The sequence below is a fragment of the Trichomycterus rosablanca genome, chromosome 8 (genome assembly GCF_030014385.1).
Source record: "Trichomycterus rosablanca isolate fTriRos1 chromosome 8, fTriRos1.hap1, whole genome shotgun sequence".
NCBI classification, from domain to species: domain Eukaryota; kingdom Metazoa; phylum Chordata; class Actinopteri; order Siluriformes; family Trichomycteridae; genus Trichomycterus; species Trichomycterus rosablanca.
In genome coordinates, this window is record NC_085995.1 from 30,037,549 (window position 1) to 30,061,176 (window position 23,628).

Consider the following 23,628-nt stretch of genomic DNA (forward strand, 5'->3'; position numbering starts at 1 on the left):
AGTCATGCAGCCACCCACTTTCACAGACAACACTTTGCTAGTGTCACTCTAACTCTTTCAGTGCCTTCACGTAAAATATGTGACGGGAACCAACCAAACCGGCGAAACCACAAAATCCCATCAAAAGCAGAGATAAGCAGACACTGCAGATGTACTTTACAACAGCTGAAAAAAACATGTACAGATTTCTATTTAAAAAAGAGGTATGAGTTTTTAACTGAAACACATACAAACAGATATGTAATACTGGAAATTATACCAGATCAGAGAAATACGCTACCATTGAGAAGCAGTGCAACACCATCCATCAAGCTTTAGCTAGGCATTACTGACAAAGAGACCCTCGGCTCCGTACACACAGACAGACACCCAATCGCACTCGAGCACACACCCGACACACAGACAGGGCCATGCAGCAGCACATCCCACTGATTATACCTGGAGTCGTGCAGACAACAAGAGAGCAGCATTACACGTATAGACACGGACATGAGCTTAGGACATCACAAACATTTAAAACCCATTCACACATGCTTTGGTAACTGGGTATATACCTGGAATTTAACAGGCTGGATGCAGCTCAGAGTCAAAGTGGTCCTGACCAGACGCATTGAAGCATGGCTTATCTGATTCGTTTGCTATTTAAAACTTGGTTTCATTTGAAGGTGTGGACAAACTAAACTCTTCCACAGCAACATCAAATTATATGAAATGTATAAGCTGGCACATCCATTAAAAGTTTCAGAGAGAACTAAAATACATTTACATTTTCAGCACTTAGCAGATGCTTTTATAAAGTGACTTCTAACTGTGATAAATACAATCTAAGCAGTTGAGGATTAAGGGCCTTGCTCAAGGCTGGCAACTTGGCAGATGTGGGGCTTGTACCAGTGATCTTCTGATTACTAGTCCAGTACTTTAATCACTAAGCTACCATAGCCCAAAATGTTTAATGGTGTTAAAACCAGACACTGGTGTACAGGGATGTGATGCCCTTACTAAGTGAGGGCACTGGGTGAGTCACTGGATTGTGTAATTAGTATATTAATGATGTATATTGGATGTTATGACATTTACCCAATTTACCCAGCTCTCTTTGCAACCATTGGTAAATCACCAGTTCAGGGTAAATTTTAATGAAAAATTTTGTTCTACCCTTTTAGTACTAATCCAGAGAATCCAATGAGATGCATCGTCCATTTATTATTATTGAGAGTTTAAACTTGCTTTTTTGTTGTTGAAAGAACACAATACATAAAAGCTTCATAGAGATACTCTGATTTGGTTCTGTACTGGCTATTTAGAACCAGGAGAGTTTGCTGCAGCTTGGTTTATATTGGCTAACAGTGCTGTCATACCAGACACTAGACACCCAGTCTGTAAAAATACTAATATGTTGAAATTTTAAGGAAAGAACAAAAATATAAGTTACAAAAACTATTTGTGAACACTAGTGAATCAGCACTTTTTCTTCCATAATACACAGTTACAGAAATAATCTGCCTTTTACAAAACAATTTCCAACACTGTGTGGGATTTATACAGTCTGGTAAAATACAGTGTAAAGCTGCAAGTGTGCAATTTGTTAGTGGTAGTTAGGTTAGGATTTTAGTGGTACCCAGTTAATGACCCAGTTTTAATCATTGTACTTGCACACATTCAGACTTTCTCAAATACAAAGAATTTTAAAATGGAAGAAAAAGACATCGTTATTCTTCCAGGCTAATTGTATAGCGGACATGCCTAACAACAAGTACTGACACTCCCACACACGTTCAAGCGTCCACTTACATGCACATGCAGACAAGACAGTGTGCACACAACACAGCTATGAAACCCTGCTCTCCCACAGGGAGAAGAGAACCAGCGTACAAACTCCACCATAAATGAATAGAATGTTAACAAGACAGTTCAGTCACAAAAATTAAGCTCATTCACCATCGGTTTTCTGATTTCAGATTAAACAACAAAACAGAAGACAGAATGACAGCGGATTACAAAGCAGATCCAAAAAAGTTCTCCAATATAAAAATACAAATTCACAAAACTATAGAGACAGAGTTGGTTTGATACTGGCTGCACCTCTGAACTAAATCCTCATTTCTCTCCTCTAATGGCACTTCGGTTTTGAGGAACCGACACTCCACACGTTCAAGTCAGGCATCCTGACAATCAAAAATACTTGTAACGACTACACAGGACTGGTTGTAAAATCAGCAGCCTTTCAATCTTTTGATTCGAATGAATTAGCCAGGCACTGCACAAACAGCGACAGCTATGGTAAACGGGTTAGCGGACTAATTCTGACTAGCTAATGGATCTGGACTACTCACTAATGGGGAATTTCCTATTAGGCACCTTTGTGATTGTTGCAGCTGTGTGCCATGTGGAATGCAGTAACTGATTCAGGCACAAAACACGTCCGAATCAGGCACGGGAACAACTTAAAATAATCATTTAAAAAAATTATAAACTAGCTGTGACTAAAATTTGCAAATAAAATACATTTACAGCAGGTAAGAATAAAAAAAATAAATAAACAAAATAAATAAAGAATTTGTATTAGGTCACAATCCAATCAGTAAAGCAGAGAAATGCTCAGGGAGAAAGCTGTAAATATAATTATAATAATACTGGTTTCCAAACACACTTTTGAAGCTTTTCACTGTCATTTTCTTTGGCAATTTTAATGGATGTGTAAGAGAGAATAATATGCCATAACTGTTTAGGGAGAGACAGTCGAAGATCATTACTGCAACAACATCGTCGACACTAGGAAATGTTTGGAAACGTGTTTTTAAAGCATCTCTCTGTGCATTTTCTCAGCAAGAGTTGCTTCCAACTGCAGACTTGCCTAAACCACTAAAACTGTGTCTGCTGACTACACACACACAGCTACAGTGCTGCAGTGTGACAGCTTCACATCAACATAATAAACAAGTTCCTTCCAATTTTATTTCTGCCTTTTTTTAGTACCTTATTTCACTCTGATTCATTTTTTCCCACAATGCTTCAGTTTCAGCCAGAGAGCTGGAGAAAATCAAACTGACAGGCTTCAGCTTCCGTCAGCTTTAAAGGATTGACTGATGGCAGAGGCACGTAGGGGCCGGGCCGAGGAGGCCGGATCTCACCACTCGTTGGTCCGCTGCTTGGTGGTGTCGTAGGCCCTGATGACCTCTGATTGGGAGACGACTCCATTCTCATCCTGAGAGAAGGCGTAGCCGTCTGCAGAAAAACAATAAAAATGGATTAAATTAGACAGCACAGACCAGTAGATATGCTGACCAAATGTGAGCTGTGATTGGGTCAGTAACACTTGATAGAACCACCAGAGCTGAATACAATCAGACAAAGGGTGGCTACTTGGGAAACATATTGCTTGGAAATACCCAAATAAACAATGATAATGTACAAATGTAAGAAGCATGTTTCTATGCACATTATTAATAACTCTGTAAACTTATATGCTTACTGCAATATAATAAATCCAATTAAAGCTATTAATACATTTTAGAAAATCTGATCAAGACCCCTTGATTTTCAGCCATTTATCAGGTTATTTGATGCATGAACATGTTGGCATCTGCACACAGGCAGAAATAAACTTTTTTTTTTTTTCTTCCTCAAATGCATCAAACATAGTCATGCTGCAGGTGCATGTAATATTTGTAATATTGTAGTTTTTTAGAAAGTATTTAATCGTAATGTAATAGTGATCCCACAACTAATGTGACTTGATTTAAGCTGTTCTGTTGAAGAGTTTTAAATGTTTTCACTATGTCTGCATAGAGTGATCTGTCAAGGGTACATTCTAGCCTTGTACAGTGTGTCCAAGAAGTGTCAGGCTCACTGCAACCCTGATCAGAATAAATTAATAATTATCCACAGATATCGCATGGACTAGTCTGGAAACTGTTCTTTGAAAATTCAAGAAAATTAGGAGCACAGAGCCTCTGGTCTCAGTCTCTGGCTCAGTATATAGAACACTAATTTAAAAAATGTGCGTACATGTGTGTGTATGTGTATATATAAATAAATTATAGACTTGTTATGTATAGCACGTGTTTTAAAAAAGCTTGGTGGTGCAGCAATCTGTAATGTTAGACCTGCACCAATGAGACCTGCACCTGGTGTGTTTACACAGACATGATTGGCTATATCATGATAGGCCAAAGCTCTGCAATTGATTGGCGCTTTGTCCAGTGTATTCCTGCCTTGTTTCCTGTTGGAACCAGATCTGTCGCAACTGACCTAACAAGTTGCAAAGGCACTATATACACAAGATATACAATTTATATAAAATATATAACGAATTAAAGAAATACAAAAAAATGATGTGGGCATAAGACTTTAAAACAAATACTCAAGCCAAAACAGAAGAGACTAGTTAGTACTCTTTGTTGGTAAAAGTCAGGTACTAGATGTGTTCAGAGCCACTTTGACATATACGTATGTCTCAATGTGTTGCCCTTACTATAAGATTTAGCACCTCATACAAGCTACTCTTACATTTACATGTACAGCATTTAGCCGAAGCTTTTATCCAAAGTGACTTACAATTATAATCGAATACAATTTGAGCAACTGAGGGTTAAGGGCCTTGCTCAGGGGCCCAACAGTGGCAACTTGGCAGTGGTGAGGCTTGAACAGACTACCTTCTAATTACTAGTCCCATACCTTAACCGCTGAGCTACCACTGCCCCACTCATCATCTAATGCACTACACACTGGGATTTAGCTGTCCACTCCTGACTCACCTTTACGTGTCAACTGACTCAGCATCTACCTGCTGGCCTGGAAGCACATGCAAGAGGCCGAGAGGAACAGTGCATTGAGGGAATGACAGCGAGACATGAAAATGATTAGCTGCAACTTTGGCCATCAGGCACCAGAGCTTCACAGCAAAACACACACATACACAGCAGAACACGGACACACACAGACACACACAGACACACACAGACACACACAGACACACACAGACACACACAGACACACACAGACACACACAGACACACGCAAAAACAAATGCATACAAGCACATGCACATTAATGATGGTGGGGTCAGGGTGAAGCTGTGGCATGGTACAGAAAGATTAAGAACAGGTCTAGAATTGTGTTTAAGCAACACTATATTCCCAAAAGTATTTGGACACCTGAACATGAGCATGTTGGACATCCCATTACAAAAACAAATGGTATTAAAATAGAGTAACCTCTATTATATTTTGTGATCTTCCTAGAAGGCTTCTCACTAAACCTTCAATCATGTCTGTGGGAATTTGTTCCAATTTAGTCAACGAACAAAGCATCAGTATAACTGGGCACTGATGTTGGTCAAGAAAGCTTCAATTACTGTTTCAGTTCATTCCAAAGCCGTTCAGTGGGGCTGAGGTCACGGCTCTCCGCAGGTTACTAAGGTTTTTTTAAACCAAGCTTTTCTTCTTGTGTTTAAAAACTTTGGTTTGTGCACAGGGGCAATATGCCGGAACTGGAAAGAGCCTTCCCTAAACTGTTGCTGCATATAAATTGCTTTATATAACTGATTCATTACACCTGTAAGCAATTGCCATGGCTAAGTTTAAAAATGAGAAGGGGTGTCCCAATACTTTTGACCACATAGTGTATGTTTTAGGGTAAATGGCACACATATTGCAAAATCAGATTACAGCCAAGCGTGTCCCATCCCCACCTAAAGCAACAACAAAAACAACAACAAAAATCTGATAAGTGATAAACAAACAGAAAAAAACAAACTGATTAGCAAAATCAAAATGTAAAAAGCAAAGCATGCAGCAGGTCATGTGTGTGTGTAATGGAGGGTATGTTCACAATCATAGAAAAGCTGAATGTCCAGGCATGTGAGGGTCATTAGATAATAAATGTCCTGTGACCAGAAGAGCCTTGATAGTGTACTCCACTGTTCTGATAAATACATACACTGTTAGTCCTCGCATTAATGCGGCCCTTATGGTGCACCACATGGCCACACTGTTTGACACGTCTTTGATAAAGTTCATACAAAAATAAATAAAATAAAGTTTAACAGTGAGAAACAGTGAGGTCGGTCAATATTAGGTTCACTGTCAGTACTTCCCTCTCATTGTACTTCTATAATCTCTTCCAGCCCTAGTGCAAATGGGCCTCAATATGAGCCTGGGTGTATGAAAGCACCTGCATTTGGATGGTGCAGATGGGAATAGTGGGATGTGTGTCCAGCAGCTGGTCTGAGTGTGTGTGTTGTGCGTGTGTGGAGGTATGAGTGTGTGTGCTGAAGGTGGAGCAAAGGCGTGTTGCTGACGTACGGAGTAGATTCTGCTGCGTGGATTCGGAGCGGTACAGGCTGACCGTGCTCTTCTTAAACACGTTCTTCAGAAGCTGGGCCCTCTCAGTCAAACTAAGAGCGCGCACACGCACAAACACACACACACAGACAAGCAGAGAAAGAAAACAAGAAGAAGAGAAAGAAGTGAAGAGTGAGACATTTTCCATAACTGGCTGAACTGTCTCTTCAGTATCTGTACTGCCTGAAGCATAAGGACATGTAGGGGACACAAACTAAAGTGTGCAGGATTTAACAATGGAGTTTCCAGTAGAGCTCCGAGTGTGTGCTCTTCTGGCTTGATGTGCCGGGAGACGAGCCAGTGGGATGATACCCACTGAGCTCGAATCCCCATCAATCTAGTAGCACCTTTTCATTAACACATCACTGCTGCTCATACTCACTCCAGTTTATAGTCTACAGAGCACAGAGAGAGCAGGACATGAGAAAGTGAGCGGGACTGGAGCTTGCCCGAGAACAAGAGACTTACGGCCACTATCATGCAGTCCATAACACAGTACAGCTCAGGTTACACAGAACTGCAACTGTATAAAAACAGCACTACAATTTTTAACTAATATAAATCTGTAGTGCATGATCAATTTAATGGTTTGTTGTAAGAGAACATCGACTTGACTCTGACGGCTCTCGTGACAGAAGTAAAGATTAATGTTGGTGCCATGCAGACTCAGTCAAAGATTGGACTACTTGGCCTAGATCAGTCTATTTTTTCAAAGGGAATCATTTGTAGTTGTGTGGGTCTGTATAATAACCACTAAAAAGAGTAAACAGCCAAAAGAATCTTTTACTGCGTTGCTCATGTGATGTCATGGAAAACTGGATGAAACGCCATAAAAACAGCTTTTGTAAGACCACCATGACAGCTGTTATTAGGAGGTGTAATGGTAGTGGTTTTGAATTTGCTTTATGCTTCTATAGAGAGTCAACCAACCTCCTACAGGCTTCAATTTTATGTTGGTTAAGCAAACAGGTTTTCTATTATGTTTTCAGTCTAAGGAAACAGCATGTGTGTGTGTGTGTGTGTGTGTTTTACCTTTTCCCATGAACCACAGCACCGGGGTCTTTCGACAGAGCTTCTAGTTCCTGAACCTCATCCACCAGCGTCTTAAAACATGCCTTCTTTATACTGGACAGACAGACAGGAAAAGGGTTCAGGAACAACTCTACATTCTTATGCAGTTTTAACAGTTAACAGAAAACAAACTCTTTAAATTTTTTTAAATTGCATTTTTTGCACAGTAATGGTTTGCTATAGAATAAAAATGGCAAATGAGACATGGCACGGGGCTTTTGGGTGGCACTGTGGTAAATTATGCTAGCCCATTACTGCTGGGAACCATGGTTTGAACTCCAGCAGTGCTGTCATGTGGTTGAGAGTCTGGTTTGGAGGGGAGTAGGGGTGCAAAACCAGACCCCTCCCGACCCTTACCAGGAAAAAGCGGTGGTAAAACATGGAAAAACAAAATGAAAAAAAAAAGGACTAATTAAAAATTGATCAAACTATTAAAAACTGTATTTTCCATTAAACTAATCAATCTCATGAAAGTGCACAATTAGTAGATGATTTAGGACCACGTCAATAAGAAAAACTATTAAATAAAAAAACGATTAAAAAAACAGTGAAAAGCTTTGTTAATGAGGCTCAAGTAAACAAACCTATAAGTAGCATAGACTGTCATTAATGTAAATAATAATAATAATAATAATACATTTTATTTATATAGCGCTTTTCAAGATACTCAAAGACGCTTTACATAAGACAAATAATCAAAACAAATACGTACATACACCATACAAATCATAGTACAAAATCAAAATAGTACATCAACAACAAGAATAATTAAGATAAAAACAAAGAGAGCAGCATAAGACAGTTCATTAAAAATTAGCTAAATTAAATGTTTCAGAACAAGCAGGCAGGGCTAGAACTGTCCCTTCATGTTCATACAGTATATCCAATTGTTCAATGTTTAGCCTTAAAATACCAATGAATGCATACTTTCCAGTCATTAAAATCATCTGTGGTAAATATTTACCCAGAATGGCAAGTCACATATTCTGCTGCCATTCTAAAACTGGCTTGCAATTGTTATGGGAAGATGAAGGTGCTCATATTCAGAACAATTCACATAACAGAAAACTAACCTATTAAAAATACTATAAATTTATACCACAAATGTTTAAACCAGTGAGTGAAATGACCAGGCTGAGCTTTGGAAGGAGTTAATAAAGAAAGAGAACCTACACTTTGTAGGCCAAGTCAAACACCAGAGACGTGATGGGAATGAAGATCAATCCCATCCAAAACACTCCAGAGCTGAACATCATATCTGCCTAAAACACACACAAACACACAATCATCATGAGAGGTAAGACAGTAAATGTATACGGAATACATGTCATCAATAATAGGACAAAAATTACTCACCAATATAATTACCATGTTTACATTTTCAGCATTAAGTAGATGCTTTTATCCAAAGCAACTTACAGTTGTCATTGAATACAGTGAAAGCATGTAAGGGTTAAAGGCCTTGCCCTGCTACAGTGGCAATTTGGGGGTGGTGGGGCTTAAACCAGTGACCTTCTGATTGCTAGTCTAGTACTATAACTGTGCAGCTACCACTGTCCAATATCAGCGGATGAAACCCCAGATATGCTTGTGATAAATAGCAGGTTGTTTCTCTAAACAAAACAGGTTTGGGTTTTAAAATTTAATTAAGCTGCTACATTTTGAGGGATTATTGAAGACAAGTCATTTTCGACCCTTAGGACAAGGGCATTTACATTTACGGCATTTAACAGACGCTTTTATCCAAAGCGACTTACAGTTACAACTGAGTACAACTCGAGCAACTAAGAGTTAAATGCCTTGTTCAGGGACCCAATAGTGGCAACTTGGCAGTGGTGGGGCTTGATCCAGCAACCTTCTGACTACTAGTCCAGTACCTTAACCACTAAGCTACCCCTGCCTTCTAAGAGCAGTTAAGACTACACAAGGGTTAAAAGGTTTTTTTTCTCCATTATATGGCACATATGCAGAGTGTAGGTTTAATGCTGTGCTGCAGTTATACATACATGTGAATTAGACATGACCAATGAAAGTAAAATACAAGTAAGAGAGTTTGCAACCTCTGTAGAGAAACTCCTGAACTGATCAGTGTGTTGGTGTACATGTAAAAGTGTGTGCTTGTTGGTGTGTGTAAATGTGTGTGTAAATGTGAGTGAAAGGGGTGAAATGCTGTCCAGAAAACCAAACAGCAGTATGAAGGCCTAGTTTGTTTATTAGGTAAATGTTTGCCCCACATCTTTCCAGCTTCAGCTCTAGGAGGGAGTTGAGGTGGAGAGAAATCACACATTTAACCAGAGTAATGCTCATGATTTCTCTTCCTACGTTTAATGTTTAACGGCTGGAGCTTTCGCCAAATCAGACAGGATTACTTTCCACAGGTCATTCAGAAACTACTTTTTCTTCTGAACGGCGCTCGGTGCACAAGGACGGTAAACATGTACATCTGTTAAGCCCTGCAGTCTGGCTAGTTCTGGAAAAGAAACAAACTGAAAGAGAAATAACTTATCTTTTTAAAAATCTTTAACTAAAACAAATCATCAGTAACGCTTTCAAATCAAGGCGAAAGCAAGGCCAGTATCCGCCCGTGAGCCAAAGTACACCCATGAATTAAATAAACACAGACTGGAAAGACATTCATCTGTTTGGATTGGGTGAGACAAAGCAAGCAACAAAGCAGCTTACTAATTAAATAATGATATCCAAGTCCTTAACTCCGACACATTTATCTCTCTGAGAATTCAAATTACATTTTCAGGGGAACAGTTCTCTGCTCCTGTAACAAAAAATGCTCAGAATTGAGTGAAGTATGTATGGCTGAATACGGACTATACTGTCCTGAATGTATTCAGTAAAATTACTTACTTTGTTTTTTAGGATTTTATACAATACAACAAATACAGAAAACGAATTTGTCTCCAGAGAAAACATAGTTAAACTTTTCTTGTCTTATGGCAAGCACTGCTGGCCTGGACGGAAATGTTGCAATCTTCTAGCCAGCACCTATGGTCTGTGAGGGATACTCCTTACATATTTATTCTCAGGCCATTGCTGCTGGCCCATACAAATGAAGTCTACAGAAGTAGTGTCCTCCCTGTAGCTATTTATAGAATAACACCATATTTTATTGGTAAAAAGGTTAAAGGTTATTAGAAAAAAGGTTAAACTAAAGTGAAACTCGTTGTAGGTTTTGACTATGATGATGGTTCTAAATATCCATCATTAGGGTCCTACCCAACTCATAAGAAAATGTGCTTAAAAATCACAGATGATTTCACAGATCTTTACAGAAAAGAGCCACATTTCATGGGAGCCATTAAATTACACTCATAAATTGAATGATAGAATCAAAAGAAGCTGCAATACACAGCACAGCTACCTTTAAATGTAAACCTAGAATATCCAGCAACGGTACTAGGCTCCATCTCAAATACGAAAATTCTCGTCAGTGTTTTGACATCCCCCCTCTGCGTTCACAGAATTGGTTGAGAGTTTTCCTAACTCGGTTACCTGAGTAATGTTTTTAGCTGCTTTAGACTTTGACATCTTAGACATTTTTTACTAACCGATTGCTATCTGGATTGCTAGGACTGCCTCATAGTACAAATTAACCAGTAAATGTGAGATACTTGAACGCTACACAAATGAAACATTTTGAATTTCACAGCAAATTGCATATTACACAGGAAACTGTGATTTTCATGGCTGTGAATTAGGTAGGTCCTTAACTATCAGTTATGTGTTTAATAACTTGAAGAGTGTCTGCTTTGGTTTGGTTAAATATCTATTGTTTGCCATATTGCTAGATTTCATTGTTCTTTATGGTACCTCGGGCTCTTTGTTAGTATGTGTTCAATTGTTATAAGTATTTAACAGTGGTTGCAGATCCAGGGGCCAGTACGGGTTTTTTTAACCGTTTTTTCAAGCGACCCACATTTTGTTCATGATTTTTTACAGTGGCCCAGGCAACACAAACAATGCATCAAATCAAAACAAAATATACTTCATTAATAAAAATGGCAATCTGGTTTCACTGTAGTTTACAAGATAAAGGTAACATAAAGCCTTGACAAGGGGTGTTTGTGTGTTTATGTGCCTGTTTATTATGTAAATTCATTTATTTATTGAAAAACCCTGCAATACGGCATCTTGTATACTGTCCATTCGGTCCCGCTTTGGTTTGTCCCGTTTGTTCGAGCCTAAATGTTGGGGTGGATGCTGTGGAGCTTGTTCTGGATCTGCATTTCCCATTCATTCTGCCACATATTTTAATATAGGCCGTGATTAGTGGTTTTATGCCCGATATGGGAGTTCGCAGTTTATAGATTTCCTTCCTATTGTTTTCTTTAATAACTGGTCTGCTTTCTCATTTCCCAGAATCCAACATTCCTCTGCAGTACCAAAAATTACTAACATATTTAAACACAATGTAAATTATTTTATATGTAGTGCTATTGCTAGACTGATTGTTGACTGACCAGAATTGTTACAGTAGTTTTTACACTGGATGCCCTTCCTGACACAACCTTCTATTTTTATCCGGGCTTGGTATCAGCACTGAAAAGGGAACTTTTCAAAGGCTAGGCTCTTTGGCCAAGCCCTAACATACAAAGCCAATCATAGAATAGAATAGAATAGAATGCCTTTATTTGTCATATATACATATACACATGTACAGTACAACAAAATTATTTGTCTGTGTATCCAAGCTCATTTGGAAGCTGGGGTCAGAGCACAGGGTTTGGGGCAGAGAGGGTTAAGGGCCTAACAGTAGCTGAATGTCCGAGCTGGGATTCACCCTTTCGATTGACAGCCCAAAGCTCTAGCCACTAGGCTATCACTAGGGTACCACACATCTGTGTAGATGCCTGACCGGCCAACAGCACTGCTGGGATTTAAACCTCAAATCTCAGCTGTAGTGGGCTAGTGCATTTTACCTTAATATTCTGTACCAAGAACATATCCTGAATACTTGTCCAACCTGGCAAACATCTTATTTAATAAATACTACTAAAAGCATTGGGAGAAAACAAGAAAGAAAACTTTAAGAGGTAGTAAGAAAGTAAATGTGCTAAAAGAAAGTGAGACAGAGATTTAACACAAGCTCTGTGGTTCCAGGGGGTCTGTATGAGGAGACACTGATTCTCTGGCCCACACTGAGGTCGACGCAATTGTATGTGCACAGCCTGTTTGCTTTGGCCCTGCTGCACTGAAACTATCTGTCATTAAATGTCAAAGAGCACCCAATCGCCCCCTTGCGTGGCAAATTGCCGTACATGCCTTTGCCACTTGTCCAAACTCGGCGGCCCCAAACAATGTCCTTCCTGTAATGGAAACCAGGCAGGAGCCTAGAATGGCGCCTCGAGGCACGCCCGCACCCACCAATCAGTGTCAAAGCTATCAAAGAACTCAGGTGTTACCAAATTAGCTAAGCTGGTCACTATTACAGTCCAACAGACTTTGATGTCTGACAAAACATACGGGGAAAAGGAAATCTCAAATGACCAAGTGCAAATCAAAATGCTTTTTATTCTCCCCCCTGATGTCAGTTTATTTTGGCTGAATTACTACATTCTCTGTTGCCTAGAGACATTTGGGGAAATTATTCATATGCAATCATGTCATGTGGAAATTCAACAGTCCCGGCAAAATAACTGATTTTTCTCAGAGGTGATGATTTCTCAGTTTTCCAATAACAAGCCGTCCTCATTCAACATCGTTGTGAGAACATTAAATTATAGTTGTGTCCGTAAATGCGCTGTAAAACAATAAACATTGTTTAAAAAAATATAAGAGAGAAACCCTCATACACACAAAAAAAACAATTGAAACGAAAAGAATACAAATTGCTACAATGCTAAATTTAGGTGAACCTAAAAATCTTTCACCAGCTCACCACATTTTTCCTACTGTTTGTTTTCAGACCTACAACTACAACCTAGTTGCTGAACAGCAAATTAATGGAGTGCTTATTCGTGAAGAAATGTAGGTATACACACAGTAAATCAGAGCCTTGAAGAGGGTTAAGAATGTGAGGCTGCAGGCTGTGGTGGTCCAGGCGTGGAGATGTTTTCAGGGGTACACTAATAAACTGCTGAGGCCCGCTCTCGTCAGCCAGACTGGTCTTTCTACAGCTCCGACATGGACTGTTTTGACAAAGCATCAACTCAAGCTGCTTCTTTTTTAGCTCCTTCTAACTCTTCCATGTACACACGTATTACTGTGAGCAAATGTACACAAGTTAAGAACCTAATAAAAGTTCCAAAAAAATCTAAGGTAAACTAAGGTAAAATAAGACTCTGATGTGCTGAGTGTGGAAGTGAGTGTTTTACTGCGGTGTGCACTGTATCTAAGCTTCCAGAGGCCAGTCTGATTCTGATGAGTTGTTTCAGGCTGCAGCACAACTTCATGCAAAGACATTTAAACACTGCAGTAATGGGATATTTTTTTTGTTCATTACCATAACCTAAAAGCACTCAGGTGATACAGTAGTCTTTTATGCTATCCCATCATAGCTGAGTTCCGGGTCAAACTGCCAGTGGTGCTACCGGCTGGCCGGACATTACACAGGCATAATTGTCTATGTCTGGAAAGGGAGGGTGGATGGCCAAAGAGTCTAGCCGTTGGGTTCTGACCCCAAACCTGGCAAAAGGGTTACTGTGGCGACTCCTAAATAAGGAAGCAGCCAAAAGAAAGAGAAATGGCTGAAACCCTTCTTTTTTCTGTGTATCCCAGCTCATTTGGAAGTGGGGGTCAGAGCACAGGGATTGAAGCAGAGAGTTAAGAGCCTTGCTCAAGGGCCCAACAGTGGCTGAATGGCAGAGCTGGGATTCGACAACCAAAGCTCTATCCACTAGGCTACCACAAGTCTGTGTAGATGCCTGACCAGCCAACAGCACTGCTGAGATTTAAACCTCACATCTCAACAGTAGTGGGCTAGTGCATTTTACCTTAATATTCAATACCAAGACCATATCCTGAATACTTGTCCTGAAAATCTTGCAATCATCCTACGTAATAAATACTACTAAAAGCATTGGGAGAAAACAAGAAAGAAAAGCGATAGTGAGACAGTAAATTGCTAAAAGAAAGTCAGCCAGTGATTTAACACAAGCTCTGTGGTTCCAGGGGGTCTGTATGAGGAGATGCTGATTCTCTGGCCCACACCGAGGTTGATGCAATTGTATGTGTGATGGATAGGCACCCTGTCTAGGGTAATCCTGCCTTGTGCCCAGTCTTTCCAGGTGGAAACAGACCCACCACGACCCCACCCAGGATAAAGTGGCTGACGAAAACAAAATGAAGCAAACCCTACAAAGTGTAACTCGATTTATATGTCATTAATTAACAACATCTTTAATCTAAATATTGGGAGGGTGTGTGGTATAGGGTTGGTTGTAGGGTACATTGTGATTACGACCTTGCTACATGGTAGTCAATCATGCTGATCATAGCACATGAAACATACTGATATGAGCATGAGAACTGCTTCTCAAGGAGTTTGTTATTGATTTTCAAGATCAATATGTGTTAATGTTTTTCTTACTAAATAAATGAAAAAGTAATGGCTGTATTTATTATTGTTATTATTACTACTATTATCATGTATTGGCTATTAAAAAAGTGGAGCAAAAATAACAGGTGGGTATGTTAAAGCAGTGTAGGAAACATTGTGTATGATTAATCATGAATTTAAACAATAAAAACATGATCTGTTCTTTAACAAAAAAAATTTGTTGGCAAATTATTATGGTACAAATGGAACAAAGCACATTGATGTATTAAGTTACTGGAAATACTGGAAAGTAATAACTTAATATTAACTTTGGGTCATTGACACCATCCTTTTTAAATTATTTTCCAATAAGCACAGTCCATTAATCTTCATTACATACGCAGCCATGACGTCAATATAGTACACAATTCTGTTCTTGCATTTGCTAAGCTGGTTAACATAAGACAGAAAAGCATTTGCTTGTCTGCACTGCTGAGATGCCGGGTGAATAATTATATGGACGGCAGGAATCAGACTCTGTTGAATAGTGTACTGTTGATGAGTGGTCCACTGTGTCCCTCTCAAACACAAAGTCGCACAAATAGATGAAACTCAGCACCTGAACAAAAGGAACTCTGATTCAACACAGCTGATAATATGGCACCTTCAATGTGAGAAAATAAAAGTCTTCCAGCAGCGGCTCTCACATCAAAGCCCTCTTATCCATTCTTCATCTCCGTATCATAATCCAATCTGTCAGACAAGCACCACTCTTCTATTTCCACTTCTCCTACCCAGACTGCGTTTGATCAGCATCAGCATCGTTTCACGGTTATGAAACGTAGTGAGGAGGGAAACTGATGAAGAGGGAGTTGATGCGTGTGTGTTTTCGAGCTGAATTAGGCTGAGTACAAACAGCTGAGCAGATGTGTGACATTGTGAGAATAGAGAAGGTGTTGTGCTGCATTGGTGTTGATTGGCTGGGTGATGAGTCAGTCTCTCAGCCACTCTTAGGTCTGATCTCACTCCAGCTGTTCTCAATTAGAGGGCAGATTACACTGCGCTATTCACCACACACACATCTTTGAAGAGGGTCTAAACTGGAACTTCAAACCCACCAAAATAAACTTTGTGGATTAACTAGGTTAGTGTGGTTTTGGTGTCTAAGCAAATTCTAAAAATAAATAAAGGTAGAATCATCTACTGTCTACAGTCAAGTGAGCGTTACATTTCCATCAGCTTAGAGGCTGTCGTGCATTAAAGAACCCCTTACTGTGAAATTGTCTCTGTAAAGCTTTACTTAAGTCACTCTAAAAGAGCTCAAAAAGTCCTGTACAGAGATGAGAAAACCTGTTGGGTGGACAACCATCTCTGTAGCATTTCATTAATCAGGCCATTATGGCTGAGTGCAGACAGAAGCCACTGCTGACAGCATGTAAAGGACTCTGGCAACAAGATTTTGAAGATTTTCTGGTCTGATGAGATGTAAACTGAGCATCAAAAACATTAAGTACTACATATGACAAGTAAATCCTGCACATCACTTGGCTAAGACCATCCATGGGCAGCCATGGTAGGTTCAGCATCATGCTATGAGGTTGCTTCTTAGCAGCCAAGTCATCCTTGATAAAACCTCCACTAGAGCGCATGTGAACATTGACTGGGGTGACTGTTCACATTTTAACATGACAATGACCTGAAGTATACAGCCAAAACAATACTAAAGTGGCTTTGGGTCCAGTCCAATGTGCAAAGTTTATGGAGATATTTCCAAGAAGACTTGCAGCTGCCAAATAGGCTTCTATAAAATACTGAATACGCTGTATCTAAATACTTTAGTGAAAAAGATATTTACATTTTAGGAATTAACATTAGGAATAATTTTTTATTTTAGTAATTAACATTAGCAATTATTTTTATTTTAGGAATTCATATTAGGAATGGTTTTTATTTTAGGAATTAACATTAGAATTGACTTATTTTAGAAATTAACATTAGGAATGATTTTTTATTTTAGGAATTAACGTTAGGAATGATTTTTATTTTAGGAATTAACGTTAGGAATGAATTTTATTTTAGGAATTAACATTAGGAATGGTTTTTATTTTAGGAATTCACATTAGGAATGTTTTTTATTTTAAGAATTAACATTAGCAATCATTTGTATTTTAGGAATTAACATTAGGAATGATTTTTATTTTAGGAATTAACATTAGGAATGATTTTTACTTTAGGAATTCACATTAGGAATGGTTTTTATTTTAAGAATTAACATGAGGAATGGTTTTTATTTTAGGAATTAACATAAGAAACGATTAAGTGTACACTGACTGATAAAAATAGCAGTTATATGTGATGATTGTAACTCAGAATTAGGTACTAGATAGAAAGTAAGGTACTAGACTAGCAATCACTGGGTTACCACTATTTGGCTTCAGGGCAAGAAGTACATTTGTGAATTTGTGCCAATTCAGTCAAAAGAGCATTTGTATGGCTGGAAATGATACACTTCCAATCAATTAATCTATCTACCTACTTACCTACATACCTACCTACCTACCTACCTACCTACTAAGTCTACATTCCTGTATGCATATTTATGAGCTAGCATATTTCTGTAAATGTATATGTAAAATAGTCTATAGTACTGTGACTATAATTGAATACATCTTTAAATTGTGCTTTTATTTTTACAATCTAAAACGTTTTAATTACAGACAAAACAGACAAACTAAATAGACTACACAGTCTAAAAACAGACACAACTCCCTTAATAACATCTCTCTGGTGATTTTAAATGTCCACTACACTTTAGTGTGGCCTTGTCTACTACTATTACTATTAGCAGGTACGAGCTGGTATTATGTTTCAGAAAGCCTGAGGCAATCATCTGCTTTTCTGCCACACATGTAGCATGATGGCGGGGACAGAGATGAGGATGTATGAACAGTAAGACACAACATGAACCAAAAAGTAATAAAGAAAGTAAGATGATGCTGTTTTTGCAATGCAGGCTTAAACAGCTGTGGTTTAGGGGTCAGAGAAAACTTTTAGAGGATTAACTGGACAGGCTGACATGTTTGCAGCTTCTAAAGCAAATCAAATGACCTGTGAGTAAATATGGTGGTGATGTCTGGCCCACCACAGTGTAACCAGTATGAAAGATCACATGGCAAAGCTTGGTGAAGAGATGTCCAGATGTGCAGTGTGGAATGTGGATTTGAGGCAGATAGCTCAAAATATTTTTATGTTGATACAGGTGACACTAATAGGGCTTAAGAGGGCCCATCAGGGGAGCATGAAGTGAGAGATGGTGTAAATCCTGCACAGCCTGAGGCCTTACAGAGGTGTGCAGTTCATAGAGCTTGTATTAACCCTGGTGAGCAGAAGCCTCACAAGCTGCAGATGAGTGCAAACACAATGCTTTGCCTTAGGGAGAAGAGAGGGTGGTCTGTGTGTGTGTGTGTGTGTGTGTGTGTGTGTGTGTGTGTGTGTGTGTGTGTGTGTGTGTGCGCACGTGTGTTTATTCCTTTATCTGGAAGCAGGTATGGGACTAGAGCATGTGTACTTCTTACCTCTCCTGACATATCTGGTGCCAGAGGGATGAGCGGCCATAAAGACGAGTAGATGCCAAAGAACACTACCCACAATCCAATGCTGCCCCAGATGGCTATATGACTGAACTGTATGTTAAAATACACAAAAACAAAAACATAATTATGATCATATTGTGTTAGTTTATACTGTAGCAACAGGAATTCTACACTGGCCCAGTGGCCGTCATGGGAGCAGCATTCATTTCTTACAGTCTTATAGTGTTACATAGTAATAGTTCACAGTCTACAATAAAATGTGCAGAATTTTAATAAGGTTCAGTAGTTTTTAACCTGACATCAACCAGGGGTGTCTAAACCATAACATAAACTAAAACGCACCATTCCCCCCCCCAGGATTTTCACCCCTTTATATTCCAATCTAGTCATTTCACATTCCTGATTGTGAATCCGCTGTCACTTGCACAACCCCAATCTGATCTAGGTGAGCCAGACCACCACACTCCCCCTGACGTGTGTCCAATTTGCGCTGCTTCTTATTACCTGTCAGTGCTGGGTTCCCTCACAGACTTGTATTGTTTATGGAGAGTCATGCTAAGTTCCTTGTGGCTGTCCCCCTCTTTTTTATGCAGGCACATGCACCAGTCCCGTAATTTTGGCACCAAAATTGGCTAATGCGTACTGGGATTTGATGATGTAAATAACATAGTGAGGTTTGTGAGCGCATGCTGCATTACATGCTGGTCAGATACACATTTTCCGAGAAAGATGTTTGGATATATCTGTAAAGCTGTAAAATAATTCTCTTGTGCTAAATAAACATGTCTTTTACTTTCTGTTTTGCACCTAAGCACTAAATGTAAAGTTATTTAACCTTTAATCTTTATATTGAAATTACTCTACAAAATCACACTGTGGTGTTATCTGGTTGGTAGAGCTACAACAAACTACTGAGAGACTAGAATTAAGCACATACAGCTAATGTAGTTAGAAAGAGGGGTGGTAAGAATGATCATCTAAACAGTTACTAGAGTAAAAAAAACAGGACTCGGTTGTAACTAAGACTCAGTTTGATCTTTAAAAGTCTGTTATTGGATTTTTATGACGTTACTATTATCAATGGCAATAATGGAATGCGACAGAAGAGTGAGAGTGGGTAGCAAAAAAAAAAAGGAAAAAAAAAGCAAGAGAGACCCTTACCATAGTCCAGGATGAAGTCTCTAACCCTGCCTTCAGACACACAGTGATCACCACAAACTGAAACACACAAGTATGTCTTCTTATATTCATGTTACAATTTCATAATATCATGCACTTCCAGACATTCTAAACCTATTAGAACTAGTCAAACATGTCCAGAGTTGATGTAAAGTTGGGTGATTGATTTTGTCTGGTAGGACGGTGAACACTATGCCTTTAATTGCTGCACTACCCAGGAACCCTTACAGCAAGAAGAGCCTATGCAGACATATAGCCTATGAGCAGGACATACAGATGTTTTGTGAGAACTCAAGGGTCCTCAAGGTTCTCGCTAACTACCATTAGTGCATAAACAATAAGCTCCAGAAGCCCACTCCACTCACTGTGTACACCATGTTCCCCAGAAGCAGATAGTCTGGAGTTTTTCCATTCCCAAAGACGGTATCTGTAAGAGGAACAAAATGAAAGCTGTAAGATGTGCAGGGGATAGACGTGCATAAACTCAAGAAGAATTTAGTCTAATATGACCAAGTCTAATATAAACCTTTATTAAAACAATGACTAGCTATTGGTTATTAATTAACCATAGGTTTTTACAGTGCTGTATTAGCCCCCATTCTGATTTATTTAATTTTGGTATATTTGTCACTTTTAATTGCTTAAAAAAATAAAAAAAATGTATATAGTAAACACATTTATTTTTAATAATAATGATTTTTATGTTATATTAAAGGAAAACATTATACAATGCCAACTAGACAAGACACAGCCAGTATAATTAGTGGCAGCCGTATCAAATTAAACAATAGTTAAATAGAACCTTTTCAGCTTTGTGAAGAAATAAAATCCTGACATGATAGAAATCGGTGTTGCATAACTTTTATTCTCTTATATTTTGTATAAGAAAATCAGGTGGGCCAAATACATTTTCACAGGACTGTAGCTAAAACATAAGCAAAAAAATGCTACTAGCATCTTGCAGCAATAATTTGCAAGCAAATGAAATTAATTCTGTCGAAATTTAGCAATAGAGACTCTCACTACAACTTAAAGCAGAGTTGCTTTATTGTTATGAGCATTTTTATACTGCATACAGCCAAAATAGTAAAACTGATAACTGAGCAGTGGGGAGGCATGCAATGTCTTTTTTGGTATATCAATTTAGAAATGTTTAAGAGCAATTTAAGAGCAGTAACATTTAGTAAGCTGGAAAACCCAGAAATAACTTGCTAATGGAACCACACCGGCTGACTCTTTTTTTCTTATGCCATTTTTCTAGTCCCAACTTTGTCCTGTGCTAAAGGTGTATATGCAAGTGGACTTGTACTAGAAAACCAGAACCTTTCATATGTATTTAAAATCATCTGATTTCTGGATATCACACTGAATTAAACAGGGACAAATTGGGTTTCAATGGATTTTCTTTTTATGTTTCGGAAAACTGCTGGAAATCTGCAACAGGAGGAAATTTCTTACGTATGTTCTTACGTAGGTTCTAGAAAAGTAACCTTATTCTCAGACTACAAAAAAGAGTTAGAGTCTTACAGGACACATACATGTATTTATTTAAAGCAATAATGGGCCTAACATATGAAATTGTGGGCTGTATATTGTGAACCAATTTAGGAGCTCTCCATTAAGATCCATTGTATTTGAGCTGATCAAAAATGTACGTATTCTCAGTCTTGTGGATACAATACAACAGTGGGCTTTATAACTATACATCATACATATAAAAGGGGTGAGATGAAGCTGTGTTTGCGTACCAAAAATCTGCATCACCCAAGCACCTGCACAGTTATTCTACAGGTCCATCAAGAAGAGCCTTCATGAGAGGTGAACTGACCTCATCTCTTCCACACGGAAACTACCATCGGGACTGGGTCCAGTTATAAATAATGCCAGTATTTCACACCCAGAAAGAAGGCCCTTCTGGCAAACACACCTTTCACATGCATTTGGCACGATTTGGAGTCATACTTGTAAACCCCACTTTTCAGGGCAAGTGATTGACTGTAACGGCAGACTGTGAAAGCAGTGAGAGTGCGTGTGAGCGTGTCATTACTCTGGTAGAAGGTCGTTGGAGGAAATTGCACTAGCAGACTGTGTGTGTGTGTGTGTGTGTGTGTGGTGCTCACCATGCTGAAAGGCTTTGAGGGGGAACCAGAACAGAATGACTGAGTGGAAGAGTCCGTTCAGACAATGAGCCCAAAAGACCTGTAGCGGAATGGAGGATGGGGAGGGAGAGAAGAGACACAGAACGAGTGAGTCATGAGAAAGCCAGTGAGCACCCTAACCCCACAGCTGACCCCTGGCCTGGAGCCTTTGTGTGCTCTCAGCACTGGGCTAAGTGGAGGGTTTGTCAGTCCTGCTTGCTCAATAGCCACCCTGCTGACAGACACATTATATATCCTATATCCTGTGAATGACACACACACACACACACACACACACACACACACACACACACACACACACACACACAAAGAAAGAGAGAGAAAGTTTCCTCTCCCCCGTCTATTCTACTGCAGTCCTCTTATCAAATTTCACCAATCTGTCCTCTGGAGAATTACAAAGAGTGAAAACCCCTCCTAAAAGGACGCTTTTAATCCAAACACAGACAGGTTAGAGTAATTAAGATGGATTAACATGCCTCTGCAGCTCACAGTCATGTGAAGGAGTGGAAAAAGATTGTTACTCAGGTAATTCATAAGGTTCTGGTATAAGTGTGTGTGTGTGTTAAGTACGTGTGTACTTTGGACGCTCTGCTTGAAGAAATATGCCACCTCAGAAACCGACTGGTTTTGAATTTACATAACACATCAACTTGGTCAAACAGAACCTAATGGGTGATGTAGCATGAAACGGGCGTGAAATCAATCAGGCGTTTATTTTCCGACAGAGCCTTTGACAGCAAAGGCTCATCAAACACAAAACATCTCTAAAACATCAAGATTCTTCCAATAACATGTATACATACCATACAAAATCATGTCATGCATCATTTAAAAGTTCACCAGATCCAAACATGTTGCAAGTAACAGTACCACTATCTCTGTGAAGCGGGCAGTGGAGGGATGGGTGGATGAAACATGAGTAGCACAGATAATTCAGACTGTAATCAAAATATATAGGCAAATTATATTTCCATGTATAATTTTGAAGGGTTTTAAAGACAAAATAGTGAGTTTTCTTCACCAAAATTGTTTTCAAACACCAAAATTGTTTGACCATGATTTACTACGTAGCAGATGTGTTAAGAAACTGGGGTGGCATAATTATTGAAGTCTTAAGTTTATCTGTATACACACAACCACACACACACATATATATATATGTATATATACACAACACTGATCAGGCATAACATTAAAACCACCTCCTTGTTTCTACACTTACTGTCCATTTTATCAGCTCCACTTACCATATAGAAGCACTTTGTAGTTCTACAATTACTGACTGTAGTTCATCTATTTCTCTGCATACCTTTTTAGCCTGCTTTCACCCTGTTCTTCAATGGTCAGGACCCCCCAGAACCACCAAAGAGCAGATATTATTTGGGTGGTGGATCATTCTCAGCACTGCAGTGACACTGACATGGTGGTGGTGTGTTAGTGTGTGTTGTGCTAGTATAAGTGGATTAGAAACAGCAATGCTGCTGGAGTTTTTAAACACCTCACTGTCACTGCTGGACTGAGAATAGTCCCACCAACCAAAAATATCCAGCAACAGCATCCTGTGACCACTGATGACGGTCTAGAAGATGACCAACTCAAACAGCAGCAATAGATGAGCGATCGTCTCTGACTTTACATCAGAGGTGGTGGACCAACTAAGTAGGGGTGTCTAATAGAATGGACAGTGAGTGGACACGGTATTTAAAAACTCCATCAGCGCTGCTGTGTCTGATCCACTCATACCAGCACAACACACACTAACCCACTACCACCATGTCAGTGTCACTGCA

General features: G+C 39.1%; 1 protein-coding gene across 4 annotated transcripts in view; it reads right to left on the bottom strand.

Annotated features, from left to right (window-relative positions):
* Nucleotides 1-2,866: 2,866 nt before the first annotated feature.
* atp8a1 (ATPase phospholipid transporting 8A1) overlaps nucleotides 2,867-23,628 on the bottom strand; it is a 164,516-nt gene continuing 143,754 nt past the window's right edge. For 3 of the 4 annotated variants that reach the window (XM_063000680.1, XM_063000679.1, XM_063000681.1), the window contains 8 exons: nucleotides 21,800-21,878; nucleotides 20,045-20,106; nucleotides 19,662-19,718; nucleotides 18,483-18,590; nucleotides 8,589-8,677; nucleotides 7,377-7,469; nucleotides 6,306-6,397; nucleotides 2,867-3,225 (listed from right to left, as the gene is read on the bottom strand). In XM_063000680.1, the coding sequence (XP_062856750.1) occupies nucleotides 3,128-3,225; nucleotides 6,306-6,397; nucleotides 7,377-7,469; nucleotides 8,589-8,677; nucleotides 18,483-18,590; nucleotides 19,662-19,718; nucleotides 20,045-20,106; nucleotides 21,800-21,878 (678 nt within the window). In that variant the 3' untranslated portion in view covers nucleotides 2,867-3,127. Of the gene's footprint in view, nucleotides 3,226-6,305; nucleotides 6,398-7,376; nucleotides 7,470-8,588; nucleotides 8,678-12,997; nucleotides 13,171-18,482; nucleotides 18,591-19,661; nucleotides 19,719-20,044; nucleotides 20,107-21,799; nucleotides 21,879-23,628 lie in introns of those variants that run through there. The other variant, XM_063000682.1, reaches the window with a different exon arrangement.